Source organism: Mus pahari, chromosome 10, assembly GCF_900095145.1.
Source record: "Mus pahari chromosome 10, PAHARI_EIJ_v1.1, whole genome shotgun sequence".
Taxonomy (NCBI): domain Eukaryota; kingdom Metazoa; phylum Chordata; class Mammalia; order Rodentia; family Muridae; genus Mus; species Mus pahari.
In genome coordinates, this window is record NC_034599.1 from 34,253,237 (window position 1) to 34,276,657 (window position 23,421).

The 23,421-nt window shown below is 35.8% G+C and overlaps 2 protein-coding genes across 2 annotated transcripts; both read left to right on the forward strand.

The window, feature by feature from the left end:
* Positions 1–2,596: 2,596 nt before the first annotated feature.
* LOC110327832 (olfactory receptor 1537-like) lies at positions 2,597–3,565 on the forward strand. Its single transcript, XM_021207064.1, has one exon. It carries the CDS (start codon positions 2,597–2,599, stop codon positions 3,563–3,565), a length of 969 nt encoding a protein of 322 aa, XP_021062723.1.
* Positions 3,566–16,433: 12,868 nt separating this feature from the next.
* Positions 16,434–22,645, forward strand: LOC110327974 (olfactory receptor 1537-like). The gene is made up of 2 exons (XM_021207297.1): positions 16,434–16,460; positions 21,707–22,645. Exon 2 carries the CDS (start codon positions 21,710–21,712, stop codon positions 22,643–22,645), a length of 936 nt encoding a protein of 311 aa, XP_021062956.1. The 5' UTR covers positions 16,434–16,460; positions 21,707–21,709.
* The last annotated feature ends 776 nt before the right edge of the window (positions 22,646–23,421 follow it).

The following is a 23,421-nucleotide window of genomic DNA, read 5'->3' on the forward strand; positions in this document are numbered from 1 at the left end:
CAGAAATCTACCTGCCTCTGCCTCCTGAGTGCTAGGATTAAAGGTGTGTGCCACCACCACCTGGTCAGAATTGGTTTTCTTGATAATCTACTTAGGAAAAGAGCAAGATGCACTGAGATGCTGTGGACATCCATGCATATAGATCCTAAAATGAAAGTGCATCTAAGATTACCAATATACTTCTTTTGAAACTAGATATAAAACATGGCAGAAGACTGCTTCTATTCAAATGTAATCCTCTTCTACAGCATGGAATATTTCCCTTTCCTTCCCTTGCATCTGGCTCAAAAAAGAATGACTTGGAGATTGTGAGTAGGGATAAGAATTTAGCTTTTAAGTCACTAAGCTTTATTGCTATAAAGCTGGTACCCAAAGCCACTTTGTGTTCCCCTATTTGGTAGGAAGATTATACATAATATATATATATATATATATATATATATATATATATATATATATATATATACACTATGCAGATATAATAGCACTCTGATTAGAAATAATAGTTATAATAACCTCCTGCTTATTAATAAATCTACCTAAATTCCCTTTTCTCCTCTGATTCTCAATTGTGTGATGTAATCAAGTGGAAAAATTGTCGCTTCTTTTTGAAAGAAGAATTTACTAAAAGCATGCAAAACACATTGTCAAGATATTAGTGCAATGGATTTTCTGAAATTTTAAAGATATCTGCAAATGGTATTATCTAAGGTAAATTATAGTGAAAAAAGGCAAAAACAGAAGAAACATCTAATATGTAGTATTTGGATATGTAGTATTTGGATTTTCTAATTTTATTGACAGCTACTCCATGTACTTAAGTAATATAACAGAGTTACAAAAGTATTTGATTTGGAAATTTTTACCTGAGGAATAAATACAAGTACTTTTCACACATTGTCTAGTTAACAAAATGTGGTAGACTATAACAGTCTTTTATATTCATTTCCACTGTTGAAGTTAGAAATACCTCTTTAGATTTCTAACAATTTCACATGTTATCTTTGGATATTTTCAGCCTCCATCCACTTTTTGCAGGTAAATCCCCTTATATATTCACATAACTTTGTGTCTTAATTTTAATCCCCCTCATATAAAGTCCAATTATTGGGGCCTACACATTTTTGGCCATCTGGCCTTCCACTGAAGATTGGTTGATTTTATCAGGAGTTATACACTTAAAGAAAACTGACCCACCCCTATCTCTCAGAAGCAATCAATAGTCAAATGCTTCTAATAGGTATAACTTCTGAAGGTATAACTACATGATCACTTCTGTTCACCTTTTCAATTTTTCCACCTGCTTGAGCTTACATACATCTTGTGCATCCTGTCACATCTTACTTGGCTGTGAACTCTGTAATTTGCATTAACAACAATAAATAGACTACTCTGATATGCCCACTGGTGCAACAGTAGCATGAAAATTTGTGGGAAAGCAACCTATTAATAATTGGACTTAAAACCCACTTCAAAAGATAAAATCCATGTTTTCCACCAAAAAAATTAAGAATATCTGTGTAGATAGGAAATGGACCCTATGAAATAACTCATATAATAGTTTGTTATTGAAATATTTGATTAAGTATATTCTTCTATAATATTGTTGAAAACTCCTATATATTAGTTCTTGTCTTCATTATTGTGCTAGTTTTTACGTAGGGTCAAATATTTTTTCCAGTGTGAAAACAAACTACTTTGGAATTAATCTGATGTTTATGTTAATGTTTTAATTCTATCTTTCTCTGGTTATGATAATCACTGAAAACTGTGGGACTTGTTTACTCTTTCAAATACTTTTTAATAGTATTTATGTGTATATAATCACTACAAAGATAACAATACCTTAGAGTATTTTCTGCTATATACCCATTGGTATGAAAAGGAAAAAGGGGAAAGGGGGTAACATTTGAAATGTAAAGAAAATATCCAAAGAAATATAATAAATATACATTGCATTAATTAACAGTGTCATTGACAAATAATGGGAGTGAATAAGAGTATTTTGTCTTTAAGTACTCACTATGTAACCACTACTGAAGACTCTGTACCTCTTAAGAATTGTTTCCCAAACTAGAATCCCCATCCCATTAGCACCAGGTGTCCACTACCTAAAATCCAAATTCCACAGTTGGATTTTTAAAGACTTTGTGTATCTCAAGATTTAGAAAAATTGGTTGTCTAAAAAGAATCCTGAAGATCTCTTAGTAAAATAAGATTCTGGATAAATTATTCGCTATTTTTTAGGGAAGACTTGCTTCTTCAACACAGACAGCCATGGTTTTATACTAATGCCCACTTTATATCCAATTTAGAGACATTGCTTTGAAATCACAAATTTTTTGAAAACTCTAATACAATGATAGTGTTTTCTATGAAATTCATTCTGAATTATTAAGTATATGTTTAAAATAATATTAATAGATACATTATTTATCAAAGATGATACAGTTAAGGCTATTATATGCAGGGCAAAAGAGTTCTATGGCAAATAATTTATATATGGACTTTATGTATGTGAGAAAGAATAAAAAATTCACCCTAACAACTTTACTAATAACTTTAGTAATTGGATTTTTACTCTTTCAGGATCAGAATGGAGGACATGACAGCAGGAAACCACTGCACAGTGACTGAGTTCTTCTTAGCTGGGCTGTCAGAGAAGCCAGAATTCCAGCTGCCCCTCTTCTTCCTCTTCACAGGAATCTATTTGATCACTGTGGTAGGGAACCTGGGCATGATAACACTGATCCGGCTCAGTTCACAACTGCACACACCCATGTACTATTTCCTTAGCAGTCTGTCCTTCATTGACTTCTCTCAGTCCACAGTTGTTACCCCTAAAATGCTGGTGAGCTTTCTGACAGAGAAGAACCTCATCTCCTACCTTGGATGCTTGGCTCAGCTCTACTTCTTCATCATTTTTGGGGCTGCAGAATGCTACACATTAGCTGCAATGGCATATGATCGCTACGTTGCCATTTGTAACCCTTTGCTTTACACTGTAATCATGTCCTATCAGATTTACAGTTCCTTGATTTCAGGGGTGTATATTTATGCTGTGTTCTGTGCATCAGTTCACACAGGATTCCTGACAAGGATTCAGTTTTGCAAATTAGATGTGATCAATCACTATTTCTGTGATATTCTTCCCCTCTTGAAGCTTGCATGCTCTAATACCTATATCGATGAAATGTTGATTTTATTTTTTGGTACACTGAATATCTTTGCTCCAACAGTGATCATTATTACTTCCTACATCTTCATTATTGCCAGCATCTTCCACATTCACTCCAGGGAGGGCAGGTCCAAAGCCTTCAGCACCTGCAGTTCCCACATCTCTGCTGTTGCTATCTTCTATGGTTCTGCTGCATTCATGTACTTACAACCATCATCAGTGAATTCGATGGATCAAGGGAAAGTGTCCTCTGTGTTTTATACTACTGTTGTGCCCATGCTGAACCCATTGATCTACAGCCTAAGGAATAAGGATGCTGCAGTTGCACTAAAGAAAATACTTAAAAAAATTCATGTAGTCAGAAGTCACATAAAGAATATTTCTTAGAGGAAAGTTATCTAGAGTACATCAATTGACTTGATTCTGTTCATTTTACCTTACCTGTCATTATTATTACTCATTTGCTAGGATCTTTGATAACTTTTACTATTACAAATTTCAACTTTAAATTTTAAGTTCCTAATATGTCATATATTTCTAAGAATCAACAATGTAAACAATTAGTAAGGAAATCATGGATCCTTTTCCCCATAGTTGATAGCCCATCCTGGTATGTAAGTTTTTATTCACATTTGTAAACATTAATTTAAATTGATAAATATCATTCTTAATTACAACAAAATTATATTATTTTATTCATTCTCAATTGATTTTGAGAATTTCGTATGTAAGTGTTATAATTATATCATTTATCTCATCTCCACCAGCCACTCCAATGACCTCTCCCCCTGCTCTCTCTCAAATTAGTGGATTGTTTTCCTTTCATTCATATAAACCCATAGAAAGACTGACTCTCTTCTCAGTAATCATTAATGTCCCTAGTCTCCACCTAGAAATGAGGTCCCTGAGATTTCCCCCAACTACTTTGGTGTTATTACATGGTATTTTGTTTCTTTGGTTTTGTTTTTACTTTTTTGGCACTTTTTGAGAAGACTATATTTTCAAGATAATCAATTTCACTTTTCTGCCATGCATTGGAGACACATTATTCCATAGACTTTATTGTACTATAGTTATTAGAATATTCGGTTTCCTTACAAAATGTTCTCTCTCTTTTAAACAGGAGGGTAGTGTGGTGTTAGATGGACAAGTATTGCCCATTCAAGAATTACATAGGAGGTAACCTCTGGCCCTTGGGAAATGAATAGAGGAGACGATGCCAGCCGGGAGGCTACACAATAAATATAAGCTACTTTGGGCACCCACAAAGTACCAAGCAGGCAAGAAAATAAAAAGCAAGTGTTTCTGATCTTATATATGTTACAGAAGTTATCAAAAAAGACAAGGAGGGGTACTTCATACTCATCAAAGGTAAAATCTTCCAAGATGAACTCTCAATTCTGTCTATCATGCTACAAATGCAAGGGTATCCACATTCATTAAAGAAACTACAGTAAAGCTCAAAGCACACATTGGACCTCACATAGTAATAGTGGGAGACTTCAAATCCCCACTCTCATGAATGGACAGATCCTGGAAACAGAATCTAAACAGAGATACATTGGAACTAACAGAAGTTATGAAACAAATTGATATCTACAGAACATTTTATCCTAAAACAAAGGATATACCTTCTTCTCAGCACCTCATGGTACCTCCTCCAAAATTGACCATATAATCAGTCAAAAAACAGGCCTCAACAGATACAAAAATATTTAAATTATCCCATGCATCCTATCAGATCTAAGGATAAGGCTGATCTTCAATAATAGCATAAATAATAGAAAGCCAACATTCACGTGGAAACTGAACAACATTCTACTCAATGATACCTTGGTCAAGGAAGAAATAAAGAAAGAAATTAAAGACTTTTTAGAGTTTAATGAAAATGAAGCCACAACATACCCAACCTTATGGGACACAGGGAAAGCAGTTCTAAGAGGAAAACTCATATCCCTGAGTGCCTCCAAAAGGAGACTAAAGAGAAAATACACTAGCATCCTGGCAGCACACCTAGAAGCTCTAGAATGAAAGGAAGCAAATTTACCCAAGAGGAGTAGGCAGTAGAAAATAATCAAACTTAGGGCAGAAATCAACCAAGTGGAAACAGAACTATCGAAAGAATCAACCAAACCAGGAGCTGGTTCTCTGAGAAAATCAACAAGATAGGTAAAACCTTGGCCAGACTAACTAGAGGACACAGGGAGAGTATCCTAATTAACAAAATCAGAAATGAAAAGGGAGGCATAACAACAGAACATGAGGAAATCCAAAACATAATCAGATCCTAGTACAAAAGGCTATACTCAAAATCACTGGAAAACCTGGATGAAATGGACAAATTTCTAGAGACATACCAGGTAGGAAAGTTAAATTAGGGTCAGATTGATGACCTAAATATTCCAGTATCCCCTAAAGAAATAGAAGCAGTCATGAACAGTCTTTGAACCAAAAAACTCCCAGGACCAGAGGAGTTTAGTGAAGAGATCTATCAGACCTTAAAGAATACCTGATTGCAATTCTCCTCAAACTATTCCACAAAATAGAAACAGAAGGTACTCTACCTAATTTGTTCTATGAAGTCACAATTACTCTGATTCCTAAACGACAGAAAGACCCAACAAAGAAAGAGAACTTCAGACCAATTTTCCTTATGAATGTTGATGCAAAAAATACTCAATAAAATTCTTGCTTACAGAATACAAGAACACATCAAAACGATCATCCATCATGATCAAGTAGGCTTCATTCCAGGGATGCAGGGATGGTTTAATATATGGAAATCCATCCATGTAATCCACTATATAAACAAACTCAAAGACAAAAACCACATGATCATCACATTAGATGCTGAGAAAGCATTTGATGAAATCCAATACCCATTCATGATAAAAGTCTTGAAAAGATCAGGAATTCAAGACCCATACCTAAACATAATAAAAGCAATATACTGCAAACCAAGAGCCAACATCAACCTAAATGGAGAGAAGCTGGAAGCAATCCCACTAAAATCAGGGACTAAACAAGGCTGCCCACTTTCTCCCTACCTATTCAATATAGTACCTGAAATCCTAGCCAGAGGAATTAGACAACAAAAGGAGGTGAAGGGGATACAAATTGGAAAGGAAGAAGTCAAACTATCACTATTTGCAGATGATATGATAGTATATATAAGTGATCCTTAAAATTCCACCAGAGAACTCCTAAACCCGATAAACAGCTTCAGTGCAGTAGCTGGATATAAAATTAACTCAAAAAATCAGTGTCCTTTCCCTACACAAAGGATAAACAGACTGAGAAAGAAATTATGGAAACACCACCCTTCACAATAGTCTCAAATAATATAAAATACCTTGGTGTGACTCTAACTAAGGAAGTAAAAGATCTGTATGATAAGAACTTCAAGTCTCTGAAGAAAGAAATCAAAGAAGATCTCCAAAGATAAAAAGATCTCCCAATCTCATGGATTGACAGGATCAATATAGTACAAATGGCTATCTTGCTGAAAGCAATCTGCAGGTTCAAGGCAATCCCCATCAAAATTCCAACTCAACTCTTCACCGAATTAGAAATGGCAATTTGGAAATTCATCTGGAATAACAAAAAACCTAGTATAGCAAATCTATTCTCAATAATAAAAGAACCAATGGTACAATCTCCATGCCAGACCTCAAGCTGTACTACAGAGCAATTGTGATAAAAACTGCATGATACTGGTACAGCTAAAGACAGGTAGACCAATGGAATAGAATTGAAGACTCAGAAATGAACCCACACACCCATGGTCACATGATCGTTGACAAAGGTGCTAAAACCATCCAGTGGAAAAAAGACAGTATTTTCAACATATGGTGCTAGCACAACTGGAGGTTATCATGTAGAAGAATGCGAATTGATCCATTTTTATCTCCTTGTACTAATGTCAAGTCTAAATGGATCAAAGAACTTCACTTAAAACCAGAGATACTGAAACTTATAGAGGAGAAAGTGGGGAAAAGCCTAGAGGATACGGGCACAGGGGGAAAATTCCTGAACAGAACAGCAATGACTTGTGCTGTAAGATTGAGAAATGAAAAATGGGACCTCATAAAATTGCAAAGATTCTATAAGGTGAAAGACACTGACAATAAGACAAAAAGGCCACCATCAGATTGGGATAGTTTTTTTACCAATCCTAAATCAGATAGGGGACTAATATACAATACATATAAAGAACTCAAGAAGATGGACTCCAGAATATCAATAACCCTTTTAAAAAAATGAGGTACAGAACTAAACAAAGAATTCTTAACTGAGGAATACCTGAAAAAATGTTCTACATCCTTAATTATCAGGGAAATGCAAATAAAAAAACCCCTGAGATTCTGCCTCACACCAGTCAGAATGATTAAGATAAAAAATTCAGGTGAAAGAAGATGCTGGCAAGAATGTGGAGAAAGAGGGACACTCCTCCGTTGTTGGTGGGATTGCAAGCAGGTACAACCACTCTGGAAACCAGTCTGGCAGTTCCTCAGAAATTTATACATAGTACTACAAGAAGATCCAGCCATTCCTCTCCTGGGCATATACCCAGAAGATCTTCCAACTTGTAATAAGGATACATGCTCCCCTATGATCATAGTAGCCTTATTTATAATAGCTAGAAGCTGGAAAGAACTCTCAGATGTCCTTCAACAGAGGAATGGATACAGAAAATGTGGTACATTTACACAATGGAGTACTATGCAGCAATTAAAAACAATGAATTCATTAAATTCTTAGGCAGATTGATGGGTCTGGAGGCTATCATCCTTAGTGAGATAACCCACTCAGAAAAGAACACACATGATATGCACTCACTGATAAGTGGATATTAGCCCAGAAACTTAGAATATTCAGGATATATTTTCAAAACACATGAAACTCAAGAAGAAGGAAGATCAAAGTGTGGATACTTTTCTCCTTCTTAGAATGGGGAACAAAATATCCATGGAAGGAGTTACAGAGAAAAAGTTGGGAGCAGAGATGGAAGGAAAGACCATCCATAAACTGACCCACCAGGGAATTCATCCCATATTCAACTACCAAACCCCGACACTATTNCATATGCCAGCAAGATTTTGCTGACAGGACCCTGACATAGCTCTCTCTTGTGAGTCAATTCCAATATCTGGCAAATACAGAAGTGGATGTTCATAGTCAGCTATTGGATGGAACCCAGGGCCCCTAATGAAGGAGCTAGAGAAAGTACCAAAGGAGCTAAAGGGTCCTGTAATCCTTTAGGAGGAACTATAACATGAACTAACCAGTGCCCCCCCCCCCCCGAGCTGTGTCTCTAGTTGAATATGTAGCAGAGGAATGCCTAGTCGGCCATCAATGGGAAGAGAGGCCCTTGGTCTTGTGAGGATCATATGCTCCAGTATAGGAGAAATCCAGGGCCAGGAAGCAAGAGTGGGTAGGTTGGGAAGCAGGGCAGGGGGAGGGTATAACAGTCTTTGGGGATAGCATTTGAATTGTAAATGAAGAAAATATTTAATAATAAAAAAGATAGCTACTATACATTAAATAAACTATTATTTGCTAACCTTCATGAAAATCTATATCCAATTGGGTAAATGGGTTTCTGAAATTTTCCAAAATTTCCATATCTCACCGAAGATTCTATTCACTTGAAATAAGTACACTAATGCAATAATTTTTGAATGCATGCCTGTTTTCATAACTTTCTTCTATGAAAATTATCTTCAAAGATATTTTGAATTTCTATAGAACAATAGAGTGTTGTATTGTGTTGAATGGTATAAAATTTTAATTATTTTATATGCTCTCTATTAATTTGAGTATTTGTTATCTTTAATGCTTAAGGAAGAAAAATAAGCATTGAATTATTTAAAGTATTTTAAACTGGTCAGAATAGAAGACACGTTATTCTCACAAACCACTTTGATAGTTTAAGAATTTAGATTGTTCGGGTTTTTACCTATTTAGTTCTGAAATAACTCAACTCCTATTGTATCAATGGTGCCCCTATCTCTTTCATTTAGAACTTCCTTTTGTTTTCCTGGTTTCTTAAATGAGGAACAAAGCAAGGCAGTTAGTGTTCTAGGGGAAACTGTTAGTAATATTACTATGAATAGATTTGTTATTTAAATAATGTTAAACTTAAAATAAATATCATATAACTGATCAGAAAAGTAATTGTTTCAACCTGGTCCCCTCACTGTGGCCTTTGTCTGTTGTGTCATCCAAAGGCTCTGAAAAAATGCTCAGAATCTCACACCCACCAACACATGCTGGATAATTTTAACACAGCTCTTCAGTGATTCACATACAAAATCTTTTGTAGGAGTTGACAATTTAGAAGTTACTGGAAATCATTTGTAGATTATCTCGGCAATTGGAGAATTAGCACTGATAATTGTTTACTTTTCTCATTAGAATATTTGTAGATTAATGAGTGTCCATGGAGAATATTTATTTTGCAACACATAGTACCTGCAGAAGCTAAACTCAGGACAGAGCTTCATAACTGCTCAGTTGACTGTGGGTGTGAAGTTGAAACTACAGAGGCACAGACTAAGTGAGTTCTGGGAGAAGGTGACTTGAAATGCAGACCAGGCTCAAGGTACTGTTGATATTGAAGACTAGGGCTTGTTTTGTTAATGCTAACTGCAGAATGCTTGGTGCCTGTTTCTCCCCATTCCAGTATTAATGCCATTGGCAAGCAGCAAATAAAATTTAACATTGAAAATTTCAGGAGAGATAAGTTAGTGTGTATTTATCACATAATCATACTTTTTATTTAGCACTATAACAAATGGAACAATCACTGTAAGAAGTTAAGAAAAGAGGCTAAATATTCCCATTCTTTCATCTAATTATTCCTTTATTCTTAAAAGTACCATACAAAGCTGTAATGTGTCAGACATGTATTACTGAGGGGAATGGCAAATAGTCCAAAATGTCATCGGACTAGTAGTATAGTTTATTTCCCAAGGAAGCATAAGATTCAGAATTTACAACTTACTAAGCATATTGTAGAAAGTATAAATCCTTTACAATGTTTTGGAGAATCACATCATGTCATTAATACTTTGATTCTCTTTCAAATAGAATGATGAGCCTTCTAAAATATAGACAATGAACAACTAAAATATACTCTAGGTACTGTAAGCAGATGTTTATGTACATCACAGAAGGAGGGGGTGTATGCATTAAAAATTAAACAGAATCAAATGAATGGAGCATTGAAGAAATTGTTGATCTGTATCTGAGGGTTTCTTCCCTTCTTTTACCCATTTAGTTCCTAGATAAAAGACACACACGACTGGGCATGGTTCTGCACACCTTTAATCCCAGCACTTGGGAGCAGAGGCAAGCAAATTTGAGTCGGAGGCCAGCCTGATCTACAGAGTGAGTTCTAGGACAGTCAGGGCTACACAGAGAAACCCTGTCTCAGAAAACAAAACAAAACAAACACACACACACACACACACACACACACACACACACACACACACACACACACACTCATACATGCACAACACACATTTTACATTTATAACAAGCCTTAATCAGAATGAGAGCTGGACAGATATTTATCTTCTATGCTATTTTGTCTATTTTCCAATAATCCTATTATATAATTTGCCATGTTTCATCTGGGCTGCTCTGACCTCCAGTTAGCCAATCAATATTGCCATTATGTTTAGCTTCTTACCGCATTGTTGGTTTATCCTCCATTCACCTTCTTCTCCCTAACTTGTGGTCTCCTCTGACCTCCAGCTTAAGAATACTAAACTCTACTTATGTCTCTTCTGGCTAGATATTGGCTGTTGATATCTTCATTTACCAATCAATGAAACTTGAAAGAAAGGTCACATAGCTTTAATTGGGTTTATGGGGACTCCCTTTTCAGGGGAAGCCAGGTCTTGGAGACTTATAATTAGTGTTACAATACAAAGCAAAAGACTAAACTTCAACCTTTGACAGTGGTGGTTTTACAAATAAATTTAAGGGACTTACTTCTCTAGATTTGTAAGTGTAAATAATCATCACATTTGTGCAGTATAGTCCATGAAAAAAAATACAAATGTGTGATCCCTCATTTAATTTAATTCCAAAAGATAAAATATTTCAAAGTATTAGTATAAAACAGTCTTAATTAGTGATTCCTACAATTATGACATATGATAAAAATATTAAAATGTTAACATCAAAATTTTAAATACTGAATATATTGAATGGTATTGATTTTATGGTTGTCAATTTAGTCATATTTTTGTTTATTGTGCATCCATACTGTGAATATGGGTACATTGCTTTATTTAGTGTTAGTTCATGATTATGCAATAATAATTCATTAAGTTCCAACTTGTATTGCATCTTCCTCCTAGTTTTATTTTGTCTGTAAATTTTATCATATATTTAGAATCCAGCTCTAATCAATATACACTAATAGGGAAGATTTATGTTGTGACTTCCTTAAAGCAGAGCAGATGTAACATTGACTTATACTGCTCTATTGACTAAAAGTCAGAGCTTTTTGCTTTGTAACTCAGCAATATTTAGAGTAAGAGACATTGAAAATTAGGAGTAATAAAATGTGGGTAGGTGGAAAAAATTGTCAGATTCTGTCTTTGAAGCAAAGTATTAAAATAATTGTATTCAACCTAATAGATCCCATGTGCATAACTCATTTGATATTACTATGGTTTTAGAATTTTTATTCCTAATATTTTAGGTGATTCAGGTCTCCACATACTACCAGAAGAAATTTCTATTCATGAAATTTGGCATAGAGTTAAGATCTCTATATTAAATAAATTTTGTGAGATGAATGAATAATCTTAGGAATATTTAATGTTTGTATAAGCTACCAGTCTATGTACCATAAAACATAACCTCCAAATACAATAATGAACAAAAAAAGAATAGTACTGACTTAATGTAACTGAGTATGGAATGTGGACAGGTAATATAATATTAAAAGTTAGTTTGCCTACATATAGAATAGGAACTATTTATACCTGTTGAGTTGATGTTGAGAAGAGATAGAGATAGAATAAATGCTATTCTTCAGAAATTTTTTTTTCTTGGTGTTAAGGCTAAGACTGAAACCAAAAAAATGCAATAAGTTTTGCCTTTGTTCACAAACACATTTATGTTTTTTTTTTAATTGTAAAGATTTATTTATTTATTATATGTAAGTACACTGTAGCTGTCTTCAGACACTCCAGAAGAGGGAGTCAGATCTTGTTAAGGATGGTTGTGAGCCACCATGTGGTTGCTGGGATTTGAACTCTGCACCTTTAGGAAGAGCAGTCGTGTGCTCTTACCCACTGAGCCATCTCACCAGCCCCCATATTTATGTTTTTGTACTCAAAAATTTTTATCAATGTTATAGCCATCTTATATGACTTATAAAAATGAGAATGCTAGGAAATAAATTAATATATGTCATATTAATGTGTGTTTTACATCTGAGTGAAAAGCATATGTTACTCCCTTAGAAATTAAGGCACTGATTGGGCAGACAAGATGACTGCAAGTGTAAATGCTCTTGCAACACAACTCTGATAACCTGAGATCTATCCTCTGAACCTGCAAGGGGGAAGAAGGAAACATGCTATCCTAACTTAACCACTTGCATTATAATATATTTCTTGAAAGAATCAATATATGTGCATTGTTTGTATTCTTATTAGAATGACTTCTGAATAGTTGTGGGAAATTTTGGTATTTTATATCATTACTATCATTTTTGTATTTTTATTGATACTGGTGAAACATTTTTAATATAAGGGTACACAATAACAATGTATAAATATAGAATATATTTTGAATTTTAAGGACTAACAAATATAAAGCTTGTCATGAGGTATTTACAGGAGAAAAGGCAGGCTTAAAATGGTACATGAGCAAAAAGAAAATATGCTATAGTGTATTGCATGTAGGTGTAACTCAAGTTTGAAAAACTAAAGTATGAAAAAAATAACAAGTATATTTAGTGAATGGATAGCTGTGCTTTGTTCAATCGTTATTAGACCAGCATTTGCAAAGACATTGTACACAGGAATAACTAAGCAGTATAATAAAAAATAGACAAACACAATACATGCATGCAATGCTTCAAAATAGTCAGTGTCTATTCTGGGAGAGTATAATCTTTGATATGCTTTGATAATATTTTTAAAATGTTTAAAACACAACAGGTATTTTGTTTGGTAGTACTGTCAAGTATGTTTTATCTTGTGGAGGGTAAATGCTTCAGTACCCTTATTATATTCATGACTTCATTGTAGCAATGAGAATGTTTTGTAGTCCAGATGTTAATATAGCTCACAGGTTCACCTATGGAAAAAATTGTTGAGCAGCTGTTTCCTCCAGTAGTGTCCATAGTAGATTTCAGCACTGTGAAGCTACCCAATAGTGATGAATGTTCATGGCCAACCTAGATATCTTCATAAGTTTAAGTTCTATGATTCAAATACAGGGCATCACCAACAAAGTCATACCATTGAGCTCTGGTGTAAACCAATAGTAATGAGAAAAGGCTGTGATTTTTGCAGGGTTTGATGGAATCTCTCTAGCCAACAACTTTAAAAGAGGGAACCCATTCACCCAAAATGGTGGAAAAATACAAGGAAACAATGTCAACCAGACAGAGGCTACAGCTGCACATATGAACTGACAGTGATTGCAACAATATTCATAATTTCTGTGCAAGCTCAACCTGATTTGAAAATTGTATTTCAAGGCAATTCCAATAATACCATGCTTTTGAATTATATGTTATTGAGTGAGTCATTTGTTCCTTAAAAAATGTTAACTAGAATTATATTGTATACAAAAACATGGAACAGATTATTTGGGTTATTTTTTATTAAAGTTCAATAATCAATGAACAAAGCCGCCAGAATGTTTTCATAATTCTTTATGCAGAAATTTGTTTTCATTTATTCTGGATATAAACTAAGAAACAGTAATTTAAGTGCATAGAAGATGTGTCTTCATAGTTATAATATATTGAAAGCAATATTCACAAAGTTTCAAAGTATACATTTTACTCCACTAACACATGTTGTGTGATGTGTCTAGATACTCCTTATCTGCTGGTATTTTTCAATGTGAATTTTAATATCCTTGTATGGTGATACCATATTTTGATTGCATTCATGTTTAAATATAAATGAGCATATTCTTGTATACAAATTTAGTCTTCACTTACTGACTTTTATTTATAAAGTTTATTTTTCAATAATATATTTATTTTACTTTAAACATGTTTGTCCTTATGGGATTACAAATTAGGAATACTACTCAGTTATTAAAAACAATGGATGTATCTGGAGGATATCATCCTGAGTGAGGTAACCCAATCACAAAAGAACTTACTTGATATGCACTCACTGATAAGTGAATATTAGCCTAGAAACTTAGAATACCCAAGATACAATTTGCAAAACACAGGAAAACCAATAAGAAGGAAGATCAATGTGTGGGTACTTCATTCCTCCTTAGAATAGGGAACAAAATACCCATAAAAGCAGTTACAGAGACAAAGTTTTGAGCTAAGACAAAAGGATGGACTATCCAGAGACTACCCCACCCAGGGATCCATCCCATCACCAGCCACCAAATCCAGACACTATTGCACGTGCCAGAAAGATTCTGCTAAAGGGACCCTGATATAGTGGCCAGTACCTGACAAACATAGAAGTGAATGCTCACAGTCAGCTATTGGATGGAACACAGGGCCCCCAATGGAGGAGCTAGAGAAAGTACCCAAGGAGCTGAAGGTGTCTACAACCCTATAGGTGGAACAACAATATGAACTAACCAGTACCCCCAGAGCTCATGTCTCTAGCTGCATATGTAGCAGAANATGGNGTACTCAGCCATCATTGGGTAGAGAGGCCCCTTGGTCTTGCAAACTTTACATGACCCATAGAGGGGAATGCCAGGGCCAAGAAGTGGGAGTGAGTAGGCAGGGGAGCAGGGCAGGGGGAGGGTATAGGGGACATTCGGGATAGCATTTGAAATGTAAATGAAGAAAATATCTAACAAAATAATTAAAAAACAAATTATGAATATTTTAGGTACTTCACATTAAGTTCTTTGTCAGACATATTTAATCACTGTGGGTCTGTCACCTCATTTTCATATCTTTAAGCTTTAATATATATATATATTAACTAACTCATATTTTTATAAGCATGCTTTGGTTATATTCACTATCTATTCTCCAACTCCTCAGAGGCTAATGCTCCTTCCCTGTCTATCCCATGCAGGTTTGTGTTATCTGGTTACTGTTTTCTCACCACAGCCAATTTGTTCTATTCATATTTAGTGGGTTATATGATTTCCCTTTGTTGCATGGTAACCTTGCCTGACTGCAAATGAGAGAAAACTGGAATGTCATTTCAGCAATTATTGACTGCAAATATCTCCTCAGATGGCATGAACTCTGTATTTAACTCCCATTTCTGTGGTGGCATTTGGTCTACTTGAGCTTACACTGACCTTGTGTACACTGGAACACTCATGGTGACTCTGTTCCACTTTGCACACATACACTGCTTTCCTGTAGTCATCGACCACCTCTGGATCTTCCAGGCTTCCTAACACTCTTCACAGTGATTCCTGAGCTATTGGAAGAGGGCTGTTGTTTTAAATTTAGATGACATGCTCATCAATTTTTATTTTTTATTAAAAGTTTTGAAATTTTTATACAAGTATATACCAACATACATTCATACACACAAAACATGCACACACTAACACACATACAAATACATACACACACACGCACACACACACACGCATACACACACACACACACACACACAGAACACACTGATTGGTATAATTATTGTAGTCTTCTACCCAGTATTTTTATTACAATCCATTGAACATACCAGTGTCTTTCCCACATTGATGGATTTTTTATTTGTTTTCTGACCAAATTACTTTAACTATGTTATCAGTGTGACTGTTAAGTTCAGATCTATACAGTGGTTTATTGTGGTCTTATTAGTAAGAACACAATTGAAAACAATGTCTGCTACATTTTAGCATTATTAGTAACCCATGCCTTAATGGAGAGTGGAAGTGTCAGGTCTGTCTAATGTGCACCATTGATGCAGAAACTGCTTCTTTGAAATCATGAATGCACTGACACATCCCAGATTGCTGCATTACTTTGTTTCCTACAGTACTTCTGGCCCCTCTCATATTATAATTATTGTATGTGTTGATGTTTATGTGTTTATTCCTAAGTAATCTGAAGTTGAATTCTAGAGCTGCAGGTAATTTCATCTATGCTGTCTGCAAGACTTTCTGTCTTACTCTATACTTCAATCTGTAAGCTTTCTTGATATTTATGTTATTGTCTATGCAAGAAATAAGTGTTTTAAAAACAGTTCAAATTTTACTTTTTGTTTTTATTTTTATTGAATTATTTTATTTATATTCCAAATATTGCCATACTTCCTGGTTCTCCTGACCAAGTTCTTTACCCATACCCCATCCTCATTGCTTCTCATTAGGTGCTCTCCAAACCCCACTGAGTCCTGTCAGAATCCCCCTTCTCTGGGGCTTCAAATTTCTATATGATTTGGTTCATACTCTCCCACGGAGGTCAGTCAAAGTAGTCATCTGCTTCATGTGAGTCAGGGGCCATGTACTAGCCTGTGTATGATCTTTGATTGGTGGCTTAATCTCTGAGAACTCTCAAGGGTCCAGGTTAGTCGACACTGTTGTTATTCCTGTGGGGTTACAATCACCTCCAGCTCCTTCATTCCTTCCCCTAAATCTTCCATAGGGGTTCCTGACCTGAGTCCAATGCTAGGCTATAAACATCTGCATTGGCATCTGTCAGCTTCTGGTACAAACTATCAGAGGACAGTCACACTAAGCTCCTGCCTGCAACCACAGTATGACAGCAGTAATAATGTCAGGGTTTGGTGCCTGCACATGGGATGCAACCCAAATTAGGCCAGTCACCGGATTCTCTGTCCTTCAGTCTCTGCTCCATTTTGTCCTTCAGTCCTGCATTTGCTTTAGATGGAAAAATACTGAGTCAAAATTTTTGGAGATAGTTGATTAGCCCCATGCTTCAGCTGTGTTCTTTCATTTCTTTCCTCTGGGATTTGAAGTTCTTTACATTCAGATCTTTCGCTTGCCTGGTTAGAGTTAGACTAAGATTCTTTATATTTTTTGTGGATATTGTGAAGGGTTTTGTTTCCCTAATTTCTATCTCAGCCCAATTATCATATGTATAAAGGAAGCCTAATGATTTGGTTGAGTCAATCTGAAATCCACTCATGTTGCTGAAGTTGTTTCTCAGCGGTAGGAGTTCTATGGAAGAATTTTTGTCATCCCTTATGTATACTATTCATACAATCTACAAATAGTGATACCTTGTTTTCCTCCTTCCTAATTTGTACCCACTTTGATGTTCTTTGTTGTCTAATAGCCCTAGCTAGAACTTTGAGTACTATATTGAGTAGATAGGGAAAGAATGGGGCAGCCTTTTCTTGTCCCTGATTTTCAGGTGATTGCTTCTAGATTCTCTCAATTTTATTAGAAGTTGGCTGTTCCCTTGAAGCATATTGTTTTTATTATGTTTAAGTGTGTGCCATAAATTCCTAATCTCAAATTTTTCAAGAAGAGTTGGAATTTTTCAAAGGATATTATAGTTTATCATGTGAGGTTTTTGAGTTTGTTTATATGGTGGATTATGTCGATGTATTTTCATATATTGAACCATTACTGCATGTTTGGGATCAAGGCTACTTCATCGTGGTGAATGATGATGTTCATGTATTCTTGTATTTAGTCTGCGAGAATTTTATTGATTATTTCTGCATTGATATTCTTAAGCATATATTGTCTAACATTCTTTCTTTGTGTGTCTTTGTGTGGGTTAAGTATCAGAATAACTGTGGCTTTATACAATAAATTAGGTAGATTTCCTTATGGTTCTGTTTTATGAAATAGCTTAAGGAGTCTTGGTATTAGCTCTTCTTTGAATGTCTGGTAGAATTTTGAGCTAAAACCATCTGGCACTGACCTTTTTTGTGGATGGGAGGTTTTTAATGATTGCTTCTATTTCCTTAGTGGTTATAGGAATGCTTAGATGGTTTACATGTTCTTGATTTAAATTTGGTAAGTGGTATCTGTCTAGAAAATTATCCATTTCCTTTAGATTTTCCAGTTTTGTTGAGTACAGTCTCTAGTAAGATCTGATAGTTTTTTTAATTTCCAGAGTTTCTGTTGTTAAGTCTCCCTTTTCATTTCTGATTTTGTTCATTTAGATATTGTCTCTGTGTTCCTTAGTTAATTTGCCTAAGGGTTTATATATCTTGTTGATTTTCTCAAAGAACCAGCTCTTAATTTTTTTTGATTCTTTGTATAGTTCTCTTTGTTTCTAATTGGTTGTATACAAACCTGAGTTTGATTATTTCTTCCTTTCTACTCTTCTTGGGTGTGTTTGCTCTTTTTCTTCTACAGATTTTAGACATGCAGTTATGTTCCTAGTGTAAGACCTCTCAAATTTCTTTATTTTCATTAAATTCTCAAAAGTCTTAATTTTGCTGTTTATTTCTTCCCTGATAAATTTATTATCAAGTAGAAAGTTATTCAGTTTTGTGGTTATAGAAGTTCAGCCATTGTTGTGGGAGAGAGTGTGTTGAATATTTTAATTTTGTATGTGTCTAGGCTTGTTTTATGTCTGATTTGTTAGGTGTTCTATAGACTTCTTCATTTTGGTTATCTCTTTCTTAGGTGAGGGAAGTTTTCTTCTATGATTTTGTTGCAGATGTGTTCTGGATTTTTGACTGGTAATGTTCACACTCTTCTATTCCTATTAATCTTAGTTTTAGTTCTTTTGTGTGTCCTGGATTTCCTGGTGTTTCTGCGTCATGTGAGATTCTTTCTTCTATCTCTTGTATTCTCTTGGTGATGGTTGCATCTGTAGCTCCTGATCTTTGTCCTAGGTTTTCTGTCTCCAGGGTTTGTGATTTCTTTATTCTTCTGTTTCCAGTTTTATGTCATGGACTGTTTTGTTCATTTTTTCACCTACTTGATTTGATTTCCTATATTCCTTTAAAGTATTTCTTCATTTCCACTTTAAGTGCTTCTACCTGTTTGCCTGTGATTTCCTGTATTCCTCTAAGGGAGTTATTAATATCCTCCTTAAAAGGTTTCTACCATTTTCATGAGAAGGGATTTTAGGTTAGAATATTTCTTTTCAGGTATGTTAGGGTATCCAGCCATTACAGGGTGAGAAAAGTAGGTTCTAATAGTGCTAGATTGCATGATTTCTGTTGCTTATTTTCTTGTGCTTGCCTCTTGCTATAGGGTTACCTCTGGTGTGAAGTGGCTTTTTTTTTCCTTTAAAGATTTATTTATTTATTATATGTAAGTACACTGTAGCTGTCTTCAGACACTCCAGAAGAGGGAGTCAGATCTTGTTACGGATGGTTGTGAGTCAGATCTTGTTACGGATGGTTGTGAGTCAGATCTTGTTACGGATGGTTGTGAGCCACCATGTGGTTGCTGGGATTTGAACTCCGGACCTTCGGAAGAGCAGTTGAGTGCTCTTACCCACTGAGCCATCTCACCAGCCCCCGTGAATAGGCTTTGATCTCTCTTACTAGAGCCTCCCTGTTTGGAGGCAGTAGACCTGGGTTAGGTCAGGCCTCCTGGGAGGCAGGAAGTGCTGTTTATGGTTGGGGAGGGTGGGGCTCCTGTGTCCCTTCTTAGAACAGGAATCCTTGGTCCCTGGTTAAAGCAGTCCTCCTATGTCCATGGTTAGGACAGACCTCCTGTGTCCCTTGTTAGGAATGCCCTAGGAAATAGTCAGGCTTGAGGGTACAAGGTTAGGATCTCCCCCACTTCCAGATAGAGGTACAGACTAGAAGGGGCTCAGGCAGAGTAGGATACATCCCAAATTTGTTAGTCTCTGTGCAGTGGGGGTGGGTGGGCGAGGGTGTCACAGCTGGTGTGCTTATTGGGTCGAAGATTTCAACTGTGTCCCTGGTTAAGACTGACCTCCTGGGAGACAGGCAGCCTATGTGGTGTGCAAGAGGGGCAGTCACACTGATCTAATCAGGGTGAAGATACAGATCAGAAAGAAGATGGGGGTCCTGTAAAAAGGATAGGTCCCACATCTCCTGGGCTCTATGCAGGGTCCCAGTTGACATGGGTATTATGGCAGGGATCTCACCTGTGTCCCAAGTTATGGCAGACCTCCTTAAAGACGAGCATGCTATGGGGTGTGGGAGAGAAGACAGGCAGTGGATCTGACCCAGAGGGAGTTTCAGATCTAAAGGATGATTGGACTATGGCAGGGGGGAAAGATCCACCTTCTGTTCTGTGGGGTTTTCAGCTTCCTTCAGTATTGGGGCACTGGTCTCACCTATGTCCCTGGGGACAGCAGACCCCTAGGACACCTGCATTCTGTGGGGTGTTGGAGAGGGGCAGGCAAGCCCATCATTTCTGTGTAGAGGTACAGACAGGAAAAAAGTAACTTCTTACTTTTTAATGACAAAATTCTAATTCATTTAGGAATTTACTCTGTATACACAATCAATAACTGATTCAGAGTTTAATAGGATAGAAGACAGTAATTATATTTTCCCCTAGTTAATAGGTTTCCCCATTGCAATCCTCCTTTTTTCACAATATATAAATGGAAAAGGAAAAACTTAGTTGAGCCTTTTTCTTTAATTTTAATATGTAGAAATATCTAATTTTCTACTTGAGAGGTTGTCAATATGAACTTACAATGCAAAAATCATACTGCAGATTTTTTGCGTGATAAGTTGCCAATAATACTTGATTCTTTACACTGTAAAAATAAAAAAAATACATTGTATTTTCTATCAGTTTTACTGGTATATAATAGAAGTGAAACTGAGCACTTTGTCTCTATGGGTTCCTTAGGTAACCACTACTGACTGATTCTCTTCCAAAAGTGGTTCCCCACCAGCATCCCCTGCTAGCAGCACCACATGTACACTACTTAATCCTAGGAGCACAAAGTTTCAAATATTTAATGCAATGGGTGCTACAGAGCTCACTTATTTTTCACTTTTGGGTATTTGAAGGCTTTAAGTAGATTATGGATTAGAGAAGTAGTAATGTCTAAAATTAGGGCTCATCTGAAATTAGATTTTGGATAATAATTCATCCTTTGGGGGAAAGCTTACTTCCTCAACACAGTGGGATATTTTCACACTAATACTCACTCTACAACTCAAACTTGAGGCATAGTTTTGAACTCATGAAATTTTAAAGCTTTAATTCAGTGATAGTATTTTTATGAAGTGCATTCTTAATTTTAAGAATATGCTTAAAATTTTTAATAAAAATTAATTGTATTTATCTAAGTTAATTCACTTAAAGTAATTATATTGAAGGCAAATGTATACTTAAGCAGAAATAATTTACATGGGGACTTTTTGTACAAGTAAATGAAAAATAATCTTTTATCATTTAATTGGCTTACAAAGTTTTTTTCTCCTTTAGATTTGAATGGAGGACATGGCAGCAGGAAACCACTGCACAGTGACTGAGTTCTTCTTGGTTGGGTTCTCAGAGAAGCCAGAATTCCATCTGCCCCTCTTCCTCCTCTTCACAGGAATCTATTTGATCACTGTGGTAGGGAACCTGGGCATGATCATACTGATTGGGCTCAGTTCACACCTGCACACACCCATGTACTATTTCCTCAGAAGTCTGTCCTTCATTGACTTCTGTCAGGCCACAGTTGTTATTCCTAAAATGCTCATGAGCTTTCTGACAGAGAAGAACCTCATCTCCTACTCTGGTTGCATGGCTCAGCTCTACTTCTTCCTCATTTTTGGTATTGCAGAGTGCTACACATTAGCTGCAATGGCATATGACCGATATGTTGCTATTTGTAACCCCTTGCTTTATAATGTAAACATGTCGTATCAGATTTACAGTTCTCTGATTTCAGGGGCATATATTTTTGCTGTGTTCTGTTCATCCTTAAACTCTGGTTTCATGTTGAGGACTCAGTTCTGCAATTTAAATGTGATTAACCACTATTTCTGTGATCTTCTTCCCCTCTTGAAACTTGCATCCTCTAATACCTATATCAATGAAATATTGATTCTATTTTTTGNTACACTGAATGCATTTGTCCCAGTGCTGACCATTATTACTTCCTACATCTCCATTATTGCCACCATCCTCTGCATTCACTCCAGGGAAGGCAAGTTCAAAGCTTTTAGTACTTGTAGTACCCATATCTCGGCTGTTGCTATCTTCTATGGTTCTGGTGCGTTCACGTACTTACAGCCATCATCACTGAATTCTATGGGCCAAGCAAAAGTGTCATCTGTGTTTTATACTACTGTTGTACCCATGCTGAACCCCTTGATCTACAGCCTGAGGAATAAGGATGTCAGTATTGCATTGAAGAAAATAGTTGAAAGAAAAAAATTCATGTAATCAGAAATCATGTGAGGTTTATTTACCACAGAAAAGTAATTAGAAATATGTAGAAATATTTTTTACTCCACCTGTCATTATTATTACATATTTCCTAGAGTTCTTTAATAATTTTACAAGTAGAAATTACAACTTAATTTTTGAATACCTAATATGCTATATGTTTATCAGAATTAAAAACATATATAAATAGTATAGGTTACACAAATTGGTATGATCATAGACGATATCCCATAATTTTATATATATTTTTCTTCATATTTGATAAACATCACTTTAAAAATATAAACCTCCTTCTTATTTACAACAAATCACGCCTTTAAAAAAAATATTTCATCTATTTTTATACTGCAGATTTTATCCCCTTCCTGTCCATCCTCTAAATGTTCCACAGCACATACCTTCCCCCGCCCCCACACCTGGCTCCATGATAATTTCCCCACCCCTCACTTCCTACCCCATCAGAACTCTCTACCCCCTGGGGGTTTCTGTCTCTTGAGGAATAGGTGCATCTTCTCTGACTGAGTCCAGATCCTGCAGTCCTCTGCTGTATTTTTGTAGGGGGCTTCCTGGTTGGTGGCTCAGTGTCTGACATAACTCAGGGGTCCAGGTTAGTTGACTCTGCTTATCCTCCTATAGGGTTGTCTTCCTCCTCAGCTTCTTCCAGCTTTTTAATATTCAAACACAGGAGTCAGCAGCTTCTGTCCATTGGTTGGGTATAAATAATCTGCATCTGAAACTTTCAGCTGCTTGTTGTATCTTTCAGAGGGCAGTCA

Excerpts from the sequence above, each read along its gene's own strand:
- LOC110327832 (XM_021207064.1), top strand. The coding sequence starts at position 2,597 with ATGGAGGACATGACAGCAGGAAACCACTGCACAGTGACTGAGTTCTTC.